The following is a 21,637-nucleotide window of genomic DNA, read 5'->3' as shown; positions in this document are numbered from 1 at the left end:
GAAAAGCAGGGTATCTGTTCTTTTCTACAATGGAGATGCCCAGGCTAATGCTTGCCTTGATAGGAGGGAGATAAAGTACGCAATTTTGTGTACAAAGCTGGGTGGCCTGATAATGTTCCAAATACTTGATAGCTTATTTGTTAACTGAAATTTAAAGCTGATATTTGTGTGCTACATGAAAAACAGACAGTGTTTAACTTATGTGCAAAATAGAAAACTAATTTGCACCCCTTGCATTGTAACATGGTTTTGTCCAGGAGACTACTCAATTTTTTTTACTTAACTTTCCTTAATGAATCAGGCCCAATATAAAAAATAAGTACATTTGCAATTATATAAATAAGCGCCCTGCGCTATTTCCTTTGAATAAATTTATACCATAAGTTATTTATAAGTGATCCAGTCATAGACGGTATATATATATATATATAGTAATATACCCAGTGAGGGTGTGTGATGGGATACGAGGGACGATATATATAGTAATATACACAGTGCAGGGGTGTAATAGGATATACAGAAGGAAGATGTATATAGTAACATACACAGTGAGGATGTGACAGGATATATAAAGGGACGGTGTATAGATATATATATATATATATATATATATAGATAGATATATATATATATATATATATATATATATATATATATAGATATATATATAAATAGATATATATATATATAAATAGATATATATATATAGATAAATACACATATATATATATATATATATATATATATATATATATATATATATATATATATATATATATATAAACATATTTATTTAGTAATATACCCAGTGAGAGTGTGTGACAAGATATATAGAGGGTCGGTATATATATAGTAATATACACAGTGAGGGGGTGTGACAGGTTATATGGGCAGCACATACACACAGTTGTGAACACAAGTTTCTATACAGAGGTCTGGGAATAACATATGAATGACATATGACAGCTCACTCTCTGTGCTCTGCTCCCATTGGCTGAATTCGGAGGGCTATCTCCTCTGGCTCTTACAGCTGCATTAGAGAGACTACAACTCCCAGAATCCCGTGCTCGGAGAAGCGGAAGTGACGTGTAACATGCCCCAGCCAATCACAGCTCCTTTTGTTCTTCTAACTTGTACTTCCGGCTCTGGGGGAGTGTGTGAGTCTGATACAACAATAAGGTATAATGTGGGAGAATGATGGGTTGTTTTTTTTGCAGTAAGCAGGAGTTTATGCAGCTGCTGCCTGTATGTATTGTGTGTCTGTAACTCTGCAGTGTCTGATAACATTACTTTGTGTGTATATCATGATGTTCTTCTCTGACAGCCTGTAGCTGCCCAGGGGTAGGAGAATTACAAGTACTAACATCACTAGAGATTTCAATGTACCATGTTTAGGTATCAGACTTAGACTGTACTGCTGCAGGGGAATTATGATTTCCAGTTTGCCCTAGGACATGTAGTTTCAGCCGCAGGTTACCTGTTGTGACTTAGGCAAATCACAAGCATATTATATAACTGCTTCTCTCCTCAGGTATTAAATGTAAAACGTATGTATTGTCGAATCTAAATCAGATTGTTCACCTGTAAGTGTCAGTTTATCAGTTATGAGCTCATCAGCTGGAGAGAATTAAATACACTGCATGGTTTGAGTGTACAATAAACTCTGCTTTATTAGTTACAAGTTCCTATCTATATAGCAAAAATCCCGTATTGCAGAAAACTACGCCCCAAAAGGTTTTAACCACTCATGCTTCCTTTACACAGGTGTTAAAACAGTCTCTCATTATCACACAGGAAAACTCCACAGGGGAGGTTGGCTTATCTCCTGTCTGCTATGTCCAAGGTTATAAGCATAGCCTTGCAAATGATGAATTACTCCTACAAAACCAGCTGGATCTAATTTGTCTTTAAGCTATAACAGAACAAAATGGCTATAAGGCAACAAGATGGCGTCAGCTTAGCAAAATCACATTTCTCAGTATTGTATGGTGTTTATATTCTGTTAAGCGACATATGTCAATGTGAATTCATATCTGCCTATACAAAAGTAGTTTCCGTCTAGATCACTGTTTATTACTGTGGTTATGGTTGTGTTAATGTGTGCACAGAACATGTCTGGGATCTGTATTTTTTTTTTTATTAGTTGTTGATGGTAGTTTTTTTTTTTTTGCTAGTAAATATAGATGGCAGTATTTTGTGTAAACAGTGTTAGTGCAGTCAGAGAAAATGACATCATAATCCTTATGGAACATATAATTTCTGTATCCGACATCGGTATGCTAGGACTGTAGTTCTCCAGCTGCTGACGTGACACAAGTTGCATACTTTCATTTGGTATGTTTGTGAAAATTATTTTCAAAAAAATTAAATAAAAAAATTTGGGGACGCCAGTTTATGTTTCTGTGTCGTATAATTGTTCTTGTCATCTACTGCTTATATCTGAAAACTAACAGTTTTATTGCACATGGCTCAGATCTCCGATCTAAGAAAAGCACTTGATAACAGAACAAGAGAGATCCATTTATTCTAATCTTAGCTGAAGAACATGAGTGTAATGCTAAAATCCTAGAAAGATAATCGAAAACAAGGCCATTAGCTCACAGAGTCGTTAACCTCTTGCCCACAAGATCGAGGTCTTCAGCTCATCATCGTTGGGTGAATCTACAAATCTGGGCTGGATGTATCAGGTTGTCAGCCATGAACCATCTTTTTCAGGTCAAACCAAAGATGGAAGAAAGACATTTTAGAGGTTCTCCAGGAGTATGGTGTAGTAGTTTATATCACTTTTGATAAGGCAAATAGGTTAGTATTCGGACTAGCGAAGGTCTTTTACCCCTTGTCAGGGATCATGATTATGCCTCTAACTCTTGGTGAGACAACCGATTGAACCTTTCTTTTTGATTTATTAAAACATTATTTATATGGATATTGGGCTTTCTACACACTGCAGTTAAACAGTCTGTTTACAGTAAGTCTTTTAGAAGCTCCACCATTGTTCCTGTATTTTTAGATCAGTCGTTCTTCTATATGTGCCTGCGCTAAAATTCTCCCACCACCATCTTACCTGCATCACTCGCCTTCCATACAGCAGATAGAACCAATTTTCATTCTCCTCAGACATTGACGAGGAAAGGGAGCAGAGTGACTTCAAAGCTAAATTTATATTATAAAGTTATTATATAGTTATTATATAAGATAACCACTAATAGGGCGCTCTAAAATCCAAAATGCTGCCAAAATCCTATTCACAAGGTATATATCTGATAGTAGCAATAATAATGCAAAACATAGGACATTCAGCGCATACAGGATCCCATAGGAAACAAACAGATAAAGAATATGTGTGCAATTCACAGTCCAAGTCTTATTCTTATCAAATACAGATTAACTGTTTCACATGACATGAGTATCAGCTTTCCAAATGGTAAACACCTTCCCGTCACCTTCTGTGGAAAATAGTGTAAAAAAATGGATTCCTACCAGAAGTCCTATTCATATAGGCACATCAGATGTCAAACGCAATCCTCTTGATATAAAGGCTCTCCAGGTTGTTATATGGCGTGATATCGTTTTAAAAGCTTCTGAATTTTATTTTATTAAAAAGTAGTATTACATAAAAGAAAATAGAGTGTGAATGCTCATACCGGAAATCCAATCTTTAAAGCATTATGTGCAGAAATCAGATGTTAAATACCCGGGCAAATCTTTCAGTACATATGCCTTTAGATCAAATAACAGGTATCCCGCTTTCCACTCCCCTGAATGCCAGTCTTATCACTCAAGCTTTTAAAACGATATCACGCCATAGTCTGTCTTCTCTTTGTATCAACATCGCTGGACGTGAGTATTATTGCCTAAGAAGAAAACATCAAGGGGATAACAACCTGGAGAGCCTTTATATCAAGAGGATTCCGTTTGACATCTGATGTGCCTATATGAATAGGACTTCTGGTAGGAATCCATTTTTTTACACTATTTGCCACAGAAGGTGACGGGAAGGTGTTTATCATTTGGAAAGCTGATACTCATGTCATGTGAAACAGTTAATCTGTATTTGATAAGAATAAGACTTGGACTGTGAATTGCACACATATTCTTTATCTGTTTATTATATAGTTATGTTGACTATTTTGTTATTGATCGCTTTGTGTCTCCACTTTTCTCACTGTTCGTTGGTTATTTGCAGAGATAAATCATGCCGAAGTGCATCTTCAGAACATGTCCACATTGCACGGGGAAAAAATGCTTCTACCCTGGGATAACATTGCACGTGTTCCCTAGAGAACTCAGCCGGATAAAGTTGTGGCTTCAGCAGACCGGCCAGTACTATGGCAATATTGACGCTTTCGCGGAAAAAATTCTGGAATCTTCAAAAATGGGTTCTTACCGCATGTGCTCCGCCCACTTTGACTCAGATTGTTACACGTCTCAGGGAACGAAGGTGGTGCTTAGACCGGACGCTATACCTACCATTTTCCCAGGCAACGTCACACCAGTCGCCATGGATTGGAAGCACCTCCCTCAGCAAAAAAAGCCTCGGCCGGAACAGGGCGACGCCGTGAAAAGCCCACGCCGGTCACGATCAGATGCCAGCACTTCCACCGTGCACATCCTTCAGACAGAGGTGGGCACACAAACTGAGCTCAGCCTGGCAACCATCAGAGCTCGCTCTGTTAAGCTGCCTTATTGGCTTACCTCCGACAAAGGCGTGCAGTGGCCGGAATATGAGTTTAATTTTTATGGAGAGTACTGGAAGGTACAACGTGACCATATGTATTATAATAGCAAGTTAAAATGCGCACAGGAAATATCTATACCCACTGATGACCAGGAAGAGTGTATGAAGGACGGCCTCCAGGTCCCCTCCAAAGCTCAGAAAGATGTCCCCGCTCGGTGGGACTGTGATGTCGCTGCCCAGAAAACCATCAAAGAGGAGTCTCATATCTCCTCTCAGACACCGGAAGGCTACTTCTTGTCAGACTGCACCATGAGAAACAGGAAAACACTCTGCAATCTACAGGCCAAACTGGTGAGTCTAAGTGATTTATTTATTTTTATTTTATTAAAGGAAAAGTTTTTTTATTGGTCAAATGTTCTAAATAGAACCTGAGGGCCCCAGTTACAGTTGGAGAACCTAGGGGTCTAAAATTAGACTCTCAGGTGAATAATCCATCTTGTTTTACAGTGCATGTCAGGCTGAGACAGCCCCGCTGTAACATGAGACCCACAATTGTAACATTAGGAACCAGTCCCAAACTCCTTAGCACATGTCTAAATTTAGTTGGGGGATTGGGCCCACAAAAACAAAGCAAAAAAAAATTTGTTATTTTCTGTTGCCATTTGTAGGTTGGGGTAATATCTTAAAGTGTAAAAGCCAAATTTGTGGCAGCCGTTGACTGCTTGGGCATGCTGCCACTTACAGAACTAACTATATGTGGGGCAGCACAGTGGCTAGTGGTTAGCACTTCTGCCTCGCAGCGCTGGGGACTTGAGTTAAATTCCCGACCATGGCCTTATCTGTGTGGAGTTTGTATGTTCTCCCCTTGTTTGCGTGGGTTTCCTCTGGGTGCTCCAGTTTCCTCCCACACTCCCAAAAAACATACTGGTAGGTTAATTGGCTGCTAACAAAATTGACCCTAGTCTGTGTGTGTGTTTGGGAGTTTAGACTGTAAGCCCCAAAGGGGCAGGGACTAATGTGAGTGAGTTCTCTGTACAGCGCTGCAGAATCAGTGGCGCTATATAAATAAATGGTGATGATGATATGTGCCATCATGCCCATGGTTAATGGTGCCTGCTAGAGTATGCTGGCACTTGTGGAACTAGAAGTGCCAGCATGCCCTGGCAGCCAGAACCTACTGGAACCAGTAGTACCAAACCGTAAAGTGAAAGTAAAAAAAAAATAATCCACACACCAAGTTTAAAAATATTTTTAATATATACTCACCCATGCCCAAGTCCATCTTTATTCTTTGGTACTCCGCTGTGTACATTTGAATATGGATAGATTTACATTAAGATATATATAATACATTACGTTCTATAGTGTAATGTAACATATACATATATCTGAATAGCCTATATCTGCTTTGATTTTGTTTTCTTGTTTTCATGTATGTTTAGTCATCTCATTAGATCATTTCACCCAGCTGGATATAGCCAAGGACAGGTCCCTAGAGAGCGGCAGATCTTTTTGTTTTACTTATTTTCTATTTTATCTACTAAACAACTTTTGGGGGAAGTGATTTCTTTGTAGTTCTGTTACTCTAATTTATAAGAAAGTGTTCTCTGACGTGGACCTGTTGCTTGCGTTTAGTGGAAGCAGCCTTTTGTAGGTTAGACCAGCCTTCATCTGAATGCAGCCTGTCAGCTCTCTGAGAACCATTTCTATTTGGTACAGAGAGAACCTGTTGTAGCATAGGTGCAAAATAATACTTTAGTGACATTGCCCAAAGGAAAATGACTATACACAGATTGTTATTAATTATATCATTTTAAAGAGAGAAAAAAATCAATACAATGTTTTGTTTTTGAAGTGATAGTACATTTTTCGAAAAAAAAGACATAAATTTAAAAAGTTTAACGTTTGTGTAGCATTATAACATGATCTGCTATGAGTCTCTTCTGCTTTTCGTTTCAGTTCAGCTCATATATATATATATATATATATATATATATATATATATATATATATATATATATATATATAGCAACAAAAAACAGGCATGGCGCCTCATTGTGTATTATCGGATGTATAGTATAAACAAATGTATTATGCTACGTACCGTAAGTAGAGTAATAATCGGTAGTCAATTCAGAAGTGGAGGGTCCTCCTCAAGGGCTGTTCCTCCAACTTTCCAACAGGTAAGACAATGCAGAAAAAAGCCAACATAGAGTAGTATTGTCATAGATTTAAACAACAGCTCGTGTGGGTATATATACCACCTGATATAACTGGGCTTCCTTATTGTGAATCAACACATAAACCCATAGTGAAGATGGATAAAATAGATGGAGCACCCATGTGAAACATCTATATATAAAACATATAGTCTGCGTACCAGATGTTCTTAGGGCAGCAACGTATAGAAAGCTCTTTGCAGGTCAAACATATAATACTTCCATCCCAGCCTCGTTTGGTCACAAATTGCAGTCTCTCAAAAGGCATCTGACCTGTTCCTCAGCCTGCCTGTTTTTTGTTGCAGTAATCACCCCTCTACGGACTAACCAACTGGTCGCAGGTTATCGTGGCTGCCGCTCATACTTGAGCTAACTATCCTTTCGGGACAATCCTTTTGTTTGGACTTTGCTATTATATCCACGATTGATATTTATATTGTGGTGTTTACGCTGTGGTTAATAGCGCCATTTTATATCTATTTCTTGGTTTTATTTATATATATATATATATATATATATATATATATATATATATATATATGAGAGAGAGAAAGATATTTTGCTGTTGATTTTGCTTCATTGTTCATAGTGCTTAACACTTTTTTTTTTTCTTTGTTTGAGTCAGTTATTGGTCGGAGAGCAAATGATTGCACATTAGGGTAATTATATCTGTTACCTTCCCATCCTGACAGGTGGCGCTTTTGAGGCACATGATCAAAGCACCACACATGGGCAGTTACAAGAGACAGAGAACAAGGAGACTCCTCCATCAGGTTGTGGAGATAGTTTGTCTTCTGGCCGGAGAGGTGAGAACTTATTGGAATAGATTTTGTTTTATAGTTGTTACCACTGTATGTGACCTTTAAATGATAACCGTAATCTGCAAGTCCCGTTCTTGTCCATTGTTAGGTATTAGTTGGAAGAAAATGATCAGGATGAATTTCTCACCTAAATAATTGTATTTGTCAGTGTCAAACAATGGCACGTGTATAAATGTAAAATAGCTTTAGGACATGAAATGCTAGGTTATGTGTTTATTCTCTGTTATTGCCTTTTAAATTGCTCATAGTGTATTGTGCTTGTGTTTCTATAGGATCTGAAGCTTGTGAAGAAAAATGAAGATCTCAGCAAGTATTATCAGAAGGAGGGAGAGGTGAGTTTTCTTTGTAGGAGAAACATATCCTCTTTCTAAATGGTAGGATAATGGACATAACAAATGTTACTGTGATCAGCCACCCCCGTGAAATCTTTAGATGTCGATAAAGTACAAAATTGAACCAATTAAATGGGTGCTTCTGCCTGGCCAATAATTAAACTTCTTGTGGTTTAGATCTTAACCCCTTTTGCGGCTGAGCCTATTTTGGCACTTTTCGGGTTGGTCACATTCCAACTTCAATATCGGTCATTTGTTTGTGCGGTACCCACACAAATTATACCTTGATTTTATTCAGAAGACTTTGAATTTTCAAAAAATACCATTAAATTGCTTATACCTCCTGTCACTGCAAAAATAACTACCTAAAATGGCCCTAAAAAGTGTTGTGTGTTTATTTTATTTTTTTATTGAATTTGCAAGAAAGTGAACTCAAAGCAAATGCGTGTTTTATTTTTCTAAACACCACCAAGAAATACTTTGTGATTCTTGCTTTGGCATCAATCCACCTTTCCAACATAAAGTCAGGATTCAATGCATAGGTTTTCACAATAAAATCTGCACTTGAAAAGGATATTTAATTTATTTTGCTAGTTTAAATGAAATACATAAAGAAGAACACAGTGCAAGACATGCACATATCTATGTGCAATATAAAGTCCCACCAGAATGCATGTATGCAAAAAAAAAAAAAAATTATTATTTCTAAACTTATTTATTATTTATTTACTATTAATACTATAATCATTAATAAAAATATATTTTAACATTTTTAAAAAAAAATACTTTTTTTTTACATGAAATATATCATTCAGGATGTTCTTAATGTATACTGTAGATAAAATGCATTGTTATCTTTTATTATCTGTTACTTGCAAACCTTTGTCCTGGCACGTATGTGTAGTCATCACTATCAGTCGGCTATCAGTCGGCACTTACACCTGCTCTGTAGTTGCTGTAACTGATACGGCTAAATAACTTGTACCTAAGAGGTGCCCAGAGCTTGTATAGGACAATTGTGCGTACGCTCGGGGTTAAACAGGAGAAATACAAATCATTAACGTCTATGGCAATATGTGCCCAATTATTAAGCCTATTTCTAAGACTTGCCGGGTGGTGGGACATCGCTGGTATTTTCTATCGGTGACTCTACAGTATTCAAAATTGCTTTATAAGGATCATCTCACAGGATGTTTTCTCCTGACTGGGTTCTGTCTGTGTTGATGGTTCACCGGGCAGAGTTTAGACCTAGACATAGTGCTACAGTGCTTTAGTAGAAGCTCATTGGAGAAATCGAGCACAAACACTAGTGAGTAGACCCTTTGATTTAGGTAAGAGGGAAATCCCCTTCAGTACACGTGTGCATGAGGTGATTGGTTAAGAAATGGTTGTCCAGTAATGGTCCTGTGTTATTGTCTCTGCTTTGTCTGAGTTACGTCACTCTCGCTCATTGTTTTGTCTTTCTCCCATCTTTCCTGTCTGAATTTCCACTATCCACCTTAGTTTATTCACAGTTAGCATTCCACAACATAACCCATGGAAATTGGTCTTACATTCAAACCAGTAGCTAATACTTGTATTGAACTTAACAAGTAGTCAAGTTTTTATATAAAGGGGATATCCACTTCGGGGTTAGTTTTGTATATCTTTCCACCTGACCCAAAATAGTGGTCCAGTTGAGAATCCCTGCACCCGTAGAACATCTATCCTCTTCCAGGTAGGTAGTACTCTATGCCCATTTCATCCATTTGTGGAAAGTCTAATGTTTAGTTTGTTTTGGGCCTTGCACTTTTGTTTCAGATACCTGTAAGGTATGAGGACGTGGCTGTATTTTTCACCAGGGAAGAGTGGAATTACATAGAGGGGAACGAGGACCTTTACAAGAAAGAGATGCTCAGCGATCCTAATGAACCAAAGGAAAGCCAAGCAGACAACAGTGCAGGTGACAGTACATTGTGACATGACGCATTTTACCTCTTATCCATTTTTGGGCTGCATTCCAAGCACAGTTGATAAAGGTTAATCAAAATGGGCCAAGCACCGTTATACCTAATCTCATGTGAACATCTACATAAAAGTTGTGGGTATGAAAAGATGCAGGTTCATGGCGGATAGGGGTAAAATAGCTGCAGTACTGCTCTACGGGTCTAACTGGGTCTTATCCACAGGGAAAGCAGAACAGGCAAAATATGTGCAAAGGACACCAACTAATCTCTGTTTTCTGAATTGCGTTTACATTCTAGATGTTTTCAAGGAAGACACTGATATTACAGATGACCATTTCTTCAACCTCTTGAGTGTCAATATGCGTTACTCACAAGGTACAGTAACTCCCAGTGGCAGTAAAAATTGTGGAGATATTACCTAATGGAACCCCCTGTCCTTCTTGAGGTGTTACAGCAAAACAGAGCGTTTACCATCTAATGGTAGAGTGTGGCACAGAGTATATATTAGGATAGGTGTGAGGGTGTACCAGTGGGAATAAAGAGAGAGGTTTTCAGAGAGTGTTTAAAGACTGAGGGAGAAATGGGAGGAAGTTACAGTAGTCAAGGTGGGACATGATGAGGGAATGGATAAGAGTTTTTGTTGCATCTTGAGTAAGAAAAAGTCATATTTCAGCAATATTTAGAAGGTGGGGGAGACAGGCTAACTTATATCATTACATTGTTATTGAGGTTGAAAAATAGACATGTTCATCAAGTTTAGGTTGTCAAACTCTTCACCATTATATTACTGTTAATAATAATAATAAAAATCTCTAGTAAAACAGTTTTGATTTCCCCATTAATCAGCAAGTACAATGTGTAATACTAAAAGGATATATCTAGATCTTCTGTCTAAGGGGGACACAGATAGCGGTTATGGGTTCAAGCTCTAACCACCGTTCTTCTTAAAGGACCTCTAAACCTAATATATATACACTACATGGCCAAAGGTATGTTGTCATCGCTGCTAATTAGCGTGTTTGGCTATTTCAGCCACAACCATTGATAAAATCAAGCACACAGCCATGAAATCTCCATAGTCCAACATCCGCAGTAGAATGGGTCGTACTGAAGAACTCAGAGACTTAGCACTGTCATAGGATGCCACCTATTCCATCAAGTCAGTTTGTCACCTTGTACCCAGGTAGAGCTGCCCTGGTCAATTGTAAGTGCTGTTATTGCATAGCAGAACCATCTAGGAGCAACAACTACTCGGCTGTGAACAGGCCCGGCGCTCCCATTAGGCAAGGTTAGGCAATTGCCTAGGGCGCCGGGCTCTGCAGGGCGCCTCAAAATGAAATTTTTTTTACTATGGTCGTTTAAAACTTTCCGAGAAATCCACGGGGAGGGGAGGGGGGAAGGGGCTATGAATCTTACCTGCATTAAGCTGCTCCTCTCTGCTCTGTCTCCTCCCCTCCGCTCACTGACTGTCCGGCGTGACATCATCATCACGGCCCGACAGTGTCTGTGAGTGGAGGGGAGAAGACAGAGCAGAGAGGAGCAGCTTAATGCAGGTAAGATGAGGGAAGCACCAATTTGGACAGGGTACCCGCGGTGGGGGGGCGCCGATTTTTAAAGTGGGCGGGGGGCGCTGATTTTCACAGTGTGCCTAGGGCGCCAAGGACCCTAGCACCGGCACTGGCTGTGAAGCTCACACAAGCTCATAGAATGTCCCGAAATGAAGTGACTAGTGCTTAAAAATAGTCTGTCCTCAGTTGCAACACTCACTAGCGAGTTCCAAACTGCCTCTGGAGGCAACGTCAGCAGAAGAACACATGCCGGGAGCTTCATGGATTGGGTTTCCTTGGCTGTGCAGCTCCATACAAGCCTCAGATCTCCATTCGCAATGCGAAACTTAGACTGGAGTGTTATAAATCATATCAAAATTGAGCACTGGAGCTCAAAAAATGGTTTCCAAGATCGGTGTGGAAGAACTTGACTGTTGTGCACAGAACCCTGACCTCAACCTCATTGACCACCATTGGGATGAATTGGAACGTGAACCATGAGCCAGGCCTTCTCGTTCGACCTCGCTAATTCTCTGGTGGCTGAATGGATGTGTATCTCTGCAGCATGTTCCATAATCTAGTGGAAAGCCTTCCCCGAAGAGAGGAGGCTGTTATAGCAGCAAAGGTCGAACCAACTCCATGCTAATACCCATGGTTTGGGAATGAGATGGATGTGATGTTTGGGTGTCCACACACTTTTGTGTGTGTGTATATATTTATATTAGTGTTCTATTCTAGGTAATTCAAGCTGTATTATTAAAGACGGGGAGTATTCATTCCACAAATCATGCCAAAGTGTTCCCCTTCTGGCCAGTCCTACACTAAATCTAAACATGACAGAGTCTAATAGCTGCTATTGCTTAGGGAGAGTTTGTCTTTAAAAGTTGTGTGCAGACAAGACTCAACCCATTTTAAATAAAAAGCATAGTAATGATCGTTTTATACAGAGTTTTCCATGGGTTGACTGAGATTGACTTAATTCACGTTATATTTACATTAGCTGAGTGTAAGCTGAGATTTCTGACAGGAAGCCTGCTGTGTGTACAAAAATGTCTTCCCCTGTGGTCACAACTTTTCTCTCTGATGTCCTCCCTTCATTTAGACCTCTGAAACTTTAACATACATATATATTTGTGAACCATATTAGTGATACTTTCAGTGATTTTGAAGGCTGTATTTAAAACAGCAATTTTATTAATGGCAAACCCCGCCGGGCTTTACTTTTATTAAAATTGCGGAGATTTGTCAAGACCGCAGATTGATGCATTTACCCCTAAGTCTCCTTTCCTCTGAACACAAATAAACACCCGTGTCTGACTCACAAATAACATACAGCGGATTTTTCTCTTTAGGTCACAGCAGAAGAGCGGCATCACAGGGGAAGAAACTGGGTAAAGGTTTACCTCTTAAAGTTGAATATTTTTCAGGTAAGACACGTCACAGACACCAATGTCTCGCAGTGTCCCTCAATGGCAGGAAAGAGAAACAGGGTTATTGGTGGGAGTTGATGTCACTATTGATATACTAGTGAAGTATCTGTCATGGAAAGCCCTGTTTTCTGCTCCTTGTGATTCATTGTTGGGTCCACACCTCCACTTTTGAAGCCATGGGGATGTGTACACCCCCAAAGCGACGGTGTTATCAATCCAAAAGTACCCCGAGGTGGGAAGACAATACATGCATGATAATAATTATAATTCACCATTTAAATTGGAATAAATAATTAAATAAGGGTTCATTTACCTGGGTGGTATTAAAACACATTAAAAGTATATGTGAAATAAGTTCCAGGTTAACTTGAGCTTTGCTTTTATTTTTGTGACTTTTTATTTGTTTTACTGAATCCTTTAGTACAAATAACAACATTCTGTGGGAAATACATATTACTCCATTTTTTTTCTTTCTTTGGAGAAAAATGTCACGTGCTAAAATGACAGTTCTGTGGCTCATGCTCCCTGTTTTTACCATAGATGGTATTAATGAGAGAGAGGGTAATGAAGACAGTGACTGGGACACGGCTGCGACCCACGATTTGGAATTTTTGTCAGGTAAAAAAACAAATCGCAACATAAACTAGTGGCTTCATAGTGTTCCGGACACCTATTTGCATTAGCGGCAGCCATTTTGTGGGCTGAAGTAATATACTACAAGGCTTATTCTTCAAGGCTCTACAGGCCTCAGTGATGTCGCTGGTTCTTAGTACGTGACTAGGTTGCAGTCCCATACCTTCAGTGATGTAACAGGTAATCCGTGTATTCATTGGTTGTATTTTCATAAATATTGGTTCAGGCCACAAAATGGCGGCCTCCAATGTGTGTAGTAGGTGATGGGAGGCGATACCACTTCATTAATATAAGTGGGGAGAATGAAGGTCTGCACTATTGGGCATACTGTATTTTATTCAGATGTACACCGTTTGCCTTTTACTTAACACATCACACTACTGTTAATCGGATGTGAAGAGGCATTATAGCGGTTATAAGCCATTGTAGATTCTAAAAGGTCACCAGTTTTTTTGGTAACTTAAATGCAGGGAGTTTAAGAGAGTGGGTTGAAAACCATAAAATGGTTTATTGTTCTGATAGGTAATGTGTGATCTTTACTGAATAAATTATTTTATCTCTGTCTTGTCTTTCCAGATAATGAAAGAGAACGAAGAGGAGACGAAGATGACAACTTTGACAAAGCTACGGACTTAGACATGTCGTGTCTCTCCGGTAAAGCTGTCTATACGCCGTCAGATCCACTTATTTGGGTCAATGACCAGGTGACCCGATGTGTGACAGATTTGGCTACATAAATTGTGACCAGGTCTTCTGCATGTCTGGTGGTTTGCAGTCAGGTCAAACAACTTGATCTGGCAAGGCCGAAAGGAATGTTCTTGTTCCATTTGGCTTGATGATACCATACAAGCAGTCATGTGCACCAACGGCAAACTGGATCTTTCATCCAATCCATGTTCGGCTGATATGTGATTGGATAGGATGGTCGCTTGGTAAGCCTAGCACACTCTGATGTTAACATAATTTGAACTTATAACGATTTCTCCCATTTGTAAAGTACCCTAAAATGACTTGTTTTAAGGGTTTTTCTCTGAGGGAAAAGGTTGGATAATTACTGAACCAGTGAAATACCTTTAAAGGGCAACTCTACCTTCAGAGGATTCTATTGTCCAGTTAGGTTTCTTTAGTTCCCTGGCATTAAGATACAATAACAGATCTGGGGGTAAATGTATCAAGCTGGGGGTTTTCTGGCGGGTTTGAAAAACCAATCGGATTCTAGTTGTCATTTATTTAGTACATTCTACAAAATGACAGCTAGAATCTGATTGGTTGCTATAGGCAACATCTCCACTTTTCAAACCCGCCAGAAAACTCTCAGCTTGATTTACCCCTTGATGTGTAAATATATTTTGTATCCCAGGCATCAAAGTTACTTTATTATCCTATCCAAGAGTGATGTAAATTCTCAGGTCTGTCTGGGTTCTTTATTTCACTTATCTATAGGAAATCCTGAAAACATGACCTGTGTTGACTAGTAAAAGGACCTGAGCTGAGAAACTGTGGATTACAGTGTGTTTTGTAAACCTCTTCCCACAGTGACTTTGCACCAATATAAAAAAAAATACTGTTGGGGACATTTCTGAAAACTGGTGCGAAGACCAGATGGTCTCTTTCACTTTCTAAACTGTATTAGATTACAGTTACAATCCAATGGCTGTGGCTTATAACACCAGAGGGTATATTTACTAAATGGCGGGTTTGAAAAAGTGGAGATGTTGCCTATAGCAACCAATCAGATTCTAGCTGTCATTTATTTTGTGCATTCTACAAAATGACAGCTAGAATCTGATTGGTTGCTATAGGCAACATCTCCACTTCTTCAAACCCGCAGTTTAGTAAATCTAGCCCCTTGTCCCTGTGTATCTGCTTTCATAAAGGCCCCACTGTGTTTTTCGTTATTGGCTGCTTGACGAAACAAGGATCGTTCCATGCCTCAGAATCTACATGAGGTTAGGTAATACTCTGCTTTCTTGGGGAAGTTTAATTTTATTCTGTACTATAATTTGTAGAGGAAGATTGTACCTCTCAATTATGTCTCTATTGCTACTCTAGGTTGTGAAAAATATTTTGTACCCAGTTTCTTAATAATCCCTGTTGTTGTCATGATTGTCCTAGATGTTGGGTATGAAGAAACGGTGAGAGAAAACCAAGACTCTGACTCCCCTGTCCACATGGAGACGGATAGTTCAACAGGTAAATGTGTTAAGAGCTTGGGAGCTATCGTTGTCATGCCTTACTGGAAACACTTTATAGATATATCTTGTACGTCGTCATCATCATCATCACTATTTATTTATATAGCGCCACTGATTCCGCAGCGCTGTACAGAGAACTCATTCACATCAGTCCCTGCCCCATTGGAGCTTACAGTCTAAATTCCCTAACACTAACACACACACACACACACACACACACACACACAGAGACTAGGGTAAATTTTTGATTGCAGCCAATTAACCTACTAGTACGTTTTTTGGAGTGTGGGAGGAAACCGGAGCACCTGAAGGAAACCCACGCAAACACGGGGAGAATATACAACTCCAGACAGATAATGCCATGGTCAGGAATCAAACTCATGACCCCAGCGCAGTGAGGCAGAAGTGCTAACCACTTCACCACCGTGCTGCCACCGTACAGCCCAATTACTAAATAGTGTGATATATTTGGCCAGACACTGTACCAGTAGTAGTTGCCCAGTAAAACGCTGGCAGGTATGCATAGAAATATGCCAGCAGTGGTTATATACCATTATTTGCCAGTTAGAAGCTGCTGGCACATCACACCAGGACTAGCTTAGGGCTGAATTGTAGATAAAATATAGCTCTGGGCAGAAATCCTGGTGTTGTGTAAGCGGCTCTCAGCACATGTCTAAAATCTAAAGTTCCAAAAGTTGGAATCTGTCACCTGCAGAGCCGTATCTAGTGCCAGGTATAAGACAGTGAGCTATACCCTGTGTCAATTATATAAAAGTAGACCATGTCTGGTAACGAGGTTAATGTACGGAGCCATGTCTGGTGCTGAAAACATAAAGTTGTAGCAATATACACTGCCCAGCATACAACGGTGAGTCATAGTTTAGGCTAATGAGTCTAATATACTAAGCCGGATCTAGTGCCAGGTATAACACAATAGGCCAATATAGTGGCCTATGCCAATAGTTTTGACTCTTGTTATGAGACCAAATTTTGCAATGGTGGTGGTTTGATGGCAATATTAGGACAACATGGTTAAAAAAAAATATCACTGTCTGACCCCAAATTGGGTGGGATCACTTAGGACCTGATTCATGTTTTGTATGTCCATTTGCTTAACGTATCTTGCATATAATAGCTCGGACCTTTTGACCAATTAAATGAATTGTACGCAGTTAATGTAACTGACACGGCTGCCGACAAATTGAGAGGCGGAATGGGGAGGGAAGGGGTGAGCTAACGTAGGCAATGTACAGTAAGGGGACGTGCTACACAGATACAGTTGATGCAAGTCCTGAGTTTGCCGCAAGTGTGCTTGGTTTCACCCATATAATGTGTACCGACTATAGGGCATGTGTAAATGCCGACTGATAGTGATAACTGATTAGGCATAGTCTTTGATCTAAACATTTTACATATGTTTACCCCTAGCAAACACAGAACATGTGTATTCAAGTAACATAGACTATTAAAAAAAAAAAAAAAAAGCATTGTGTGTACAAAACACATTGCAGTCATCTTTATTTATGTATTTAATTTAACAAAATGTAAATAAATATTTCTATAAATGATTATACTGTTGAGTTGTTCTTATATTTTATATTAGTATTGTTTTTGTGCGTTCTGATGTGACCGTATCTTGAACATACGCTTGTGCGCATACTTCAGTCTGTTGTGTGTGTGGCAAGTAACGTTTAGCCAGATTCAAACGGTAATATATCTTGAGATCTGGTCGGAACTACGCTCAAGTTCTGTGCTCGTTTATTAAAACGCAACTTGATGTTCTGACTTGAATCAGGCCCTTAATGTGGAAGTATTTGGGATTTGCCGTTTGTATTCTGCATCCAGCGGGGGGAAACAAACTAGAAATATTTAGGCGCAAGGAAAATATCCCTGGCACCATGATTGTTTCAGGCAGTTAGCAGGCAACAAGTAAACCCCCTTCCTCTGTGTATATTTCCTTCCAGCAGATGCGGGCATGAGATGGGATACGATGGGCGAGCCCCCTGATCCACCGGGCTCCACTCTCTGGATAGCACCAGATGGCACCACCTCAACTCAGTGGATCCCACAGTACGGCTCTACTTCTACCGGGCCGTTCTTAAAAAAGCCAAGAAGCCGTAAAAAAAAGCCTAAAGACCCCGAACTTTTGAATAAGTCTGTTTCCGCGTCACAGACCACGGACACTGACAGAATCCCGTTGGATGATCCGACTGACCAGGAGGAAGTAGTGAAAAATTCAGAAGATACAACTCGGGACTCCACAGCGCTGGGTCCTGTTGACGGACAAAGCCCCCAATTGGAGGAAACGCTGTGGTGCGACATATGCAACAAGAGTTTCCGTAATGAAACTGAACTGGAAACTCATCAGACAACGCACCTCGAGGAGATGTCGCTGGAATGTGAGGAATGCGGGGAAGCCTTTGACTCTGGACCTGAGCTTGAAAAGCACAAAATAAAGAAACATGGTAAAATGCGTTACCCCTGTGAGATATGTGGGTTGCAGTACAATTACAGGTCACAGTATATTATACACCAACGAGCCCACACCGGGGAGAAGCCGTTCCGCTGCCATGAATGTGGTCAGGCGTTTGGACATAAAAGCAGTCTGGTCATCCATCAGAGGAAACACTCCGGGAGTACCCCGTATAACTGCGATAAATGCGGGAAAATGTTTGATACGGAGGAGGCATTAGAAAAACACAGCAAATTACGCTTTTGCGCAAAGTGTAAAAAATGCTTCACACGCAGGGCGCTGAGACGCCACATGCAGACTCACACCTGAAGCCAGAGAAGAAAACGCCTCTCTTTACATATTCAAAACACTTTCTATCGCATCCGGGGCCGCCACTCATATCTGTGTTATGTTAGCCGGCTGCACCGGGACATTATGGGTGTATCGTGGTCTTGTGTGGCTCTTGTCCAAATGCCGCACCTTAAACCGAGAGAACCTTCTCTTTTTTTAAAAAATAGAGGAGAACTTGTGCAATTCCTTTGCAATTGGAAAATATGGTGCTTCTAAGAACTTTATGACATTTTGAAATAATGTCTTGTTACAAAGGTAAAGTCACTTGTAGCTTCTTGAAAAGATGTTCTGTTAGAATACTAGATAATCTGCCCAAGATATCTACACTCACAAACGAAAATGTGGCCTAGAGTGATTGATACCTCAGTATTAGCCCATGTAGGATATTTGTCATCACCCCATCCTGCCGCTCCTTGACCAAAATGTCACAGGCGGGTGCAAGATCTTCCTGAGTTAAGCTAGTTGTCGGGTCACGGTGCCATGCTTATGTGGAAAGCTTATGAAGTTATAGGCACTTAATGACACCCAGAGGAGAGGAGAATGTTCCTACATCCAGAATCTGCTGGCAGGAATCGGCTTTTTGTCTTTCTTTACAAATACAGTTAAAAGATATGTCCACCATGATGTAGGATATCCATTTGGTATTTCTTTCCTAATAAAACTCACTACCTAACGGCAACCATTAGCTGTATACAATCTCTAGCGTAACTAACATTAACTGTAACGTGCAAATAGTCTGTCCTGCTGGTATGATGGGACAGGTGTTGTAAGAGGATTAAATAGATTTCAATTGTACAGCCTGCAAGACTCATATGCAGTCACCCAGCCATCGACAGAGGAGCTTTGCTTGTTACAGAGAATGCTAGATATATTGACTACGCATACTACTAAAGAGTGTGCGTACATACTACTAAAGAGTGTGCATAGTCAATGATTAAAGATGGGTAAGGGGCTTAATTGGCAAAAAAAGATCCAATCATCTAAATTTTGGAGAGAAAAACAAATTGTACATTACGGATTACCTTTGATAAATGGTAATCAGGAATTCGAGCAAAGCTACCTTTAACTGAGAAGTTAAGCCGGAGATGGTAGGAGAGACTTGGGGGTATATTTACTAAACTGTGGGTTTGAAAAAGTGGAGATGTTGCCTATAGCAACCAATCAGATTCAAGCTGTCATTTTGTAGAATGCACTAAATAAATGAAAGCTAGAATCTGATTGCTTGCAATAGGCAACATCTCCACTTTTACAAACCCGCAGTTTAGTAAATCTAGCCCTTGAACTTTATTTCAAGATGCCGGCTAAGTTCAGACCAGCCAGCTGTTGAATGATATAGAGGGTGTTTTTTTTTTAACAAAGAGTTTGGTTGTAATTTCCTAATAAGTTTAAATTGCGTTTATAATGCAAGAATATTATTGGGTCATTAAAGAGATATGAAGACTTTTTTTATGTTGTGGTTTAGAAGTTGCTTTGTAGCAAATGTAGATTTGGAGTTGCGCAATCATATTTTTAATCCCCAATACTAGGTATAGCCAGAATGGGTGCTATAATAGGTGGAACATTAGAATTCTCTTATTAACAATTAACTCTGCATGTGCTAATTTGAAAGCCCTGCCCTCTAAAAGACACCGTTATTTTTGGAAATTTTGCAGTACCAATCAAATGTTACAAGGTACCACCAGAAGTTGTTATTATTAATAACAGAATGTGTCTCATTAATCCAGGGGTGAGAATATGTGACATCCTGCTGAACAATTTGCTAAAAAGTCAATAAAATTGAAAGTCATAAGTTGCTCATATAAATGTTGCATTTCAAAACTTTCTCATGACTCCAAATTTTTTGGCATGATTTAAATATATACACTTTGGCCTCACTGTCCCTCATTTCTACTTCTGTACATATTTATTTCTCTGAGCGTTCACCGTAGTTCCCCTACTTCTCATCCTGTACTGTATATTTAATTTTTACATGTTTACTGCTCTAACTGCATTGCAACATTGTTTCTGTATGATTGATAAAAGACCTGAACTGTATCTCTGATATGAAATGGGCAGTAATGTTTAAAAATAAAGCTGTTTTATATTAAAACCATATTTATAGCAGTAAAAATCTGCTTCGATTTATTTTGTTTCTTATTGTTTAATTCCTCATTCATTAAAGCATAACTTTTTGCGCTAAGTTTTAAACTCCTGTGTATCTCTCTATTTATTTTTTCTTGCACGCATAGGGTTTCTTGATCTCTGTTTTGATTGGCTGGTCCAGAATACATATTCAATATTGGTAAATGTGTCAAAATAAAATAAGGGTAAGTCCATGGTTAATTAAATGGGTCTGTTGTTTCTTATTTGTGGAATCTTTCCTTTACTGAAATGAAATAGAAGAACGATGTAAACTTGCTAACCAGGAAGGCGGGTGCTCTCTGTTCTAGACAGGACAATATGAAAGTGGAACAATCTGTTCTAGGCAGGAAGGGCTTAAGGTAAACATTCTGCATTTGTTGTCCTTGTTTAATATGACTAGACATATGCAATGTCAGTAAAAACCTTCTTTGTGGTGTTGAGAAATGTAACATGATTAAGAATCATCAACATTTATTTATATAGCGCCAGCAGATTCCGTAGCGCTTTACAATTGGGAACAAATAGTAATAAAACAATACTGGGTAATACATACAGACAGAGAGGTAAGAGGGCCCTGCTCGCAAGCTTACAATCTATGGGACAATGGGAGTTTGATACACAAGGGTAAGTGCTACATCATATCAGGGCCCTCTTAACAACTTCATGGGCCCCCGGGCACAGAAGTGCACCGGGGCCCCTATATACACATATATATATAAAAAAAAAAAATATTATATATATATGGGCCCTGCAGCCCAGGGGGGCCCGTCGGAGGCAGCAAAAAAAAAAAAGACAATACTTACCTTGCGGTCAGCTGGCGATCCGGCTCCCTCCATGGTCTCCTCCTCCGTCGCGCTCCGCAATGGATGTCGGGCAGCGTGATGACGTCACGCCTGACATGCACTGCGAGCG

The 21,637-nt window shown here is 39.5% G+C and overlaps 1 protein-coding gene across 4 annotated transcripts; it reads left to right on the top strand.

The window, feature by feature from the left end:
- Positions 1–1,126: 1,126 nt before the first annotated feature.
- LOC142095229 (uncharacterized) lies at positions 1,127–20,716 on the top strand. 4 transcript variants are annotated; one of them, XM_075178126.1, is made up of 11 exons: positions 1,127–1,179; positions 4,187–5,029; positions 7,590–7,703; positions 7,991–8,050; positions 9,851–9,992; positions 10,294–10,371; positions 12,896–12,970; positions 13,514–13,591; positions 14,183–14,260; positions 15,722–15,799; positions 17,769–20,716. In XM_075178126.1, exons 2-11 carry the CDS (start codon positions 4,196–4,198, stop codon positions 18,581–18,583), a joined length of 2,352 nt encoding a protein of 783 aa, XP_075034227.1. In that variant the 5' UTR covers positions 1,127–1,179; positions 4,187–4,195; the 3' UTR covers positions 18,584–20,716. The 4 variants fall into 4 exon arrangements, with proteins under 4 accessions (XP_075034227.1, XP_075034225.1, XP_075034228.1 ...); XM_075178124.1 differs by having other exon boundaries at positions 17,766–20,716; XM_075178125.1 differs by lacking the exon at positions 1,127–1,179 and adding an exon at positions 1,206–1,245 and having other exon boundaries at positions 17,766–20,716.
- The last annotated feature ends 921 nt before the right edge of the window (positions 20,717–21,637 follow it).

This window comes from Mixophyes fleayi, chromosome 6 (genome assembly GCF_038048845.1).
Source record: "Mixophyes fleayi isolate aMixFle1 chromosome 6, aMixFle1.hap1, whole genome shotgun sequence".
NCBI lineage: Eukaryota > Metazoa > Chordata > Amphibia > Anura > Limnodynastidae > Mixophyes > Mixophyes fleayi.
The sequence above is the reverse complement of the archived record's forward strand: the minus strand, read 5'-3'. Positions and strand labels throughout refer to the sequence as shown.

Bases quoted from the DNA above. Each gene is read 5' to 3' on its own strand.
- LOC142095229 (XM_075178124.1), top strand. From the start codon at position 4,196: ATGCCGAAGTGCATCTTCAGAACATGTCCACATTGCACGGGGAAAAAA. The intron at 5,030-7,589 runs GTGAGTCTAAGT...CCATCCTGACAG, and splicing joins GCAATCTACAGGCCAAACTG to GTGGCGCTTTTGAGGCACAT. The intron at 15,800-17,765 runs GTAAATGTGTTA...ATTTCCTTCCAG, and splicing joins GGAGACGGATAGTTCAACAG to CAGATGCGGGCATGAGATGG.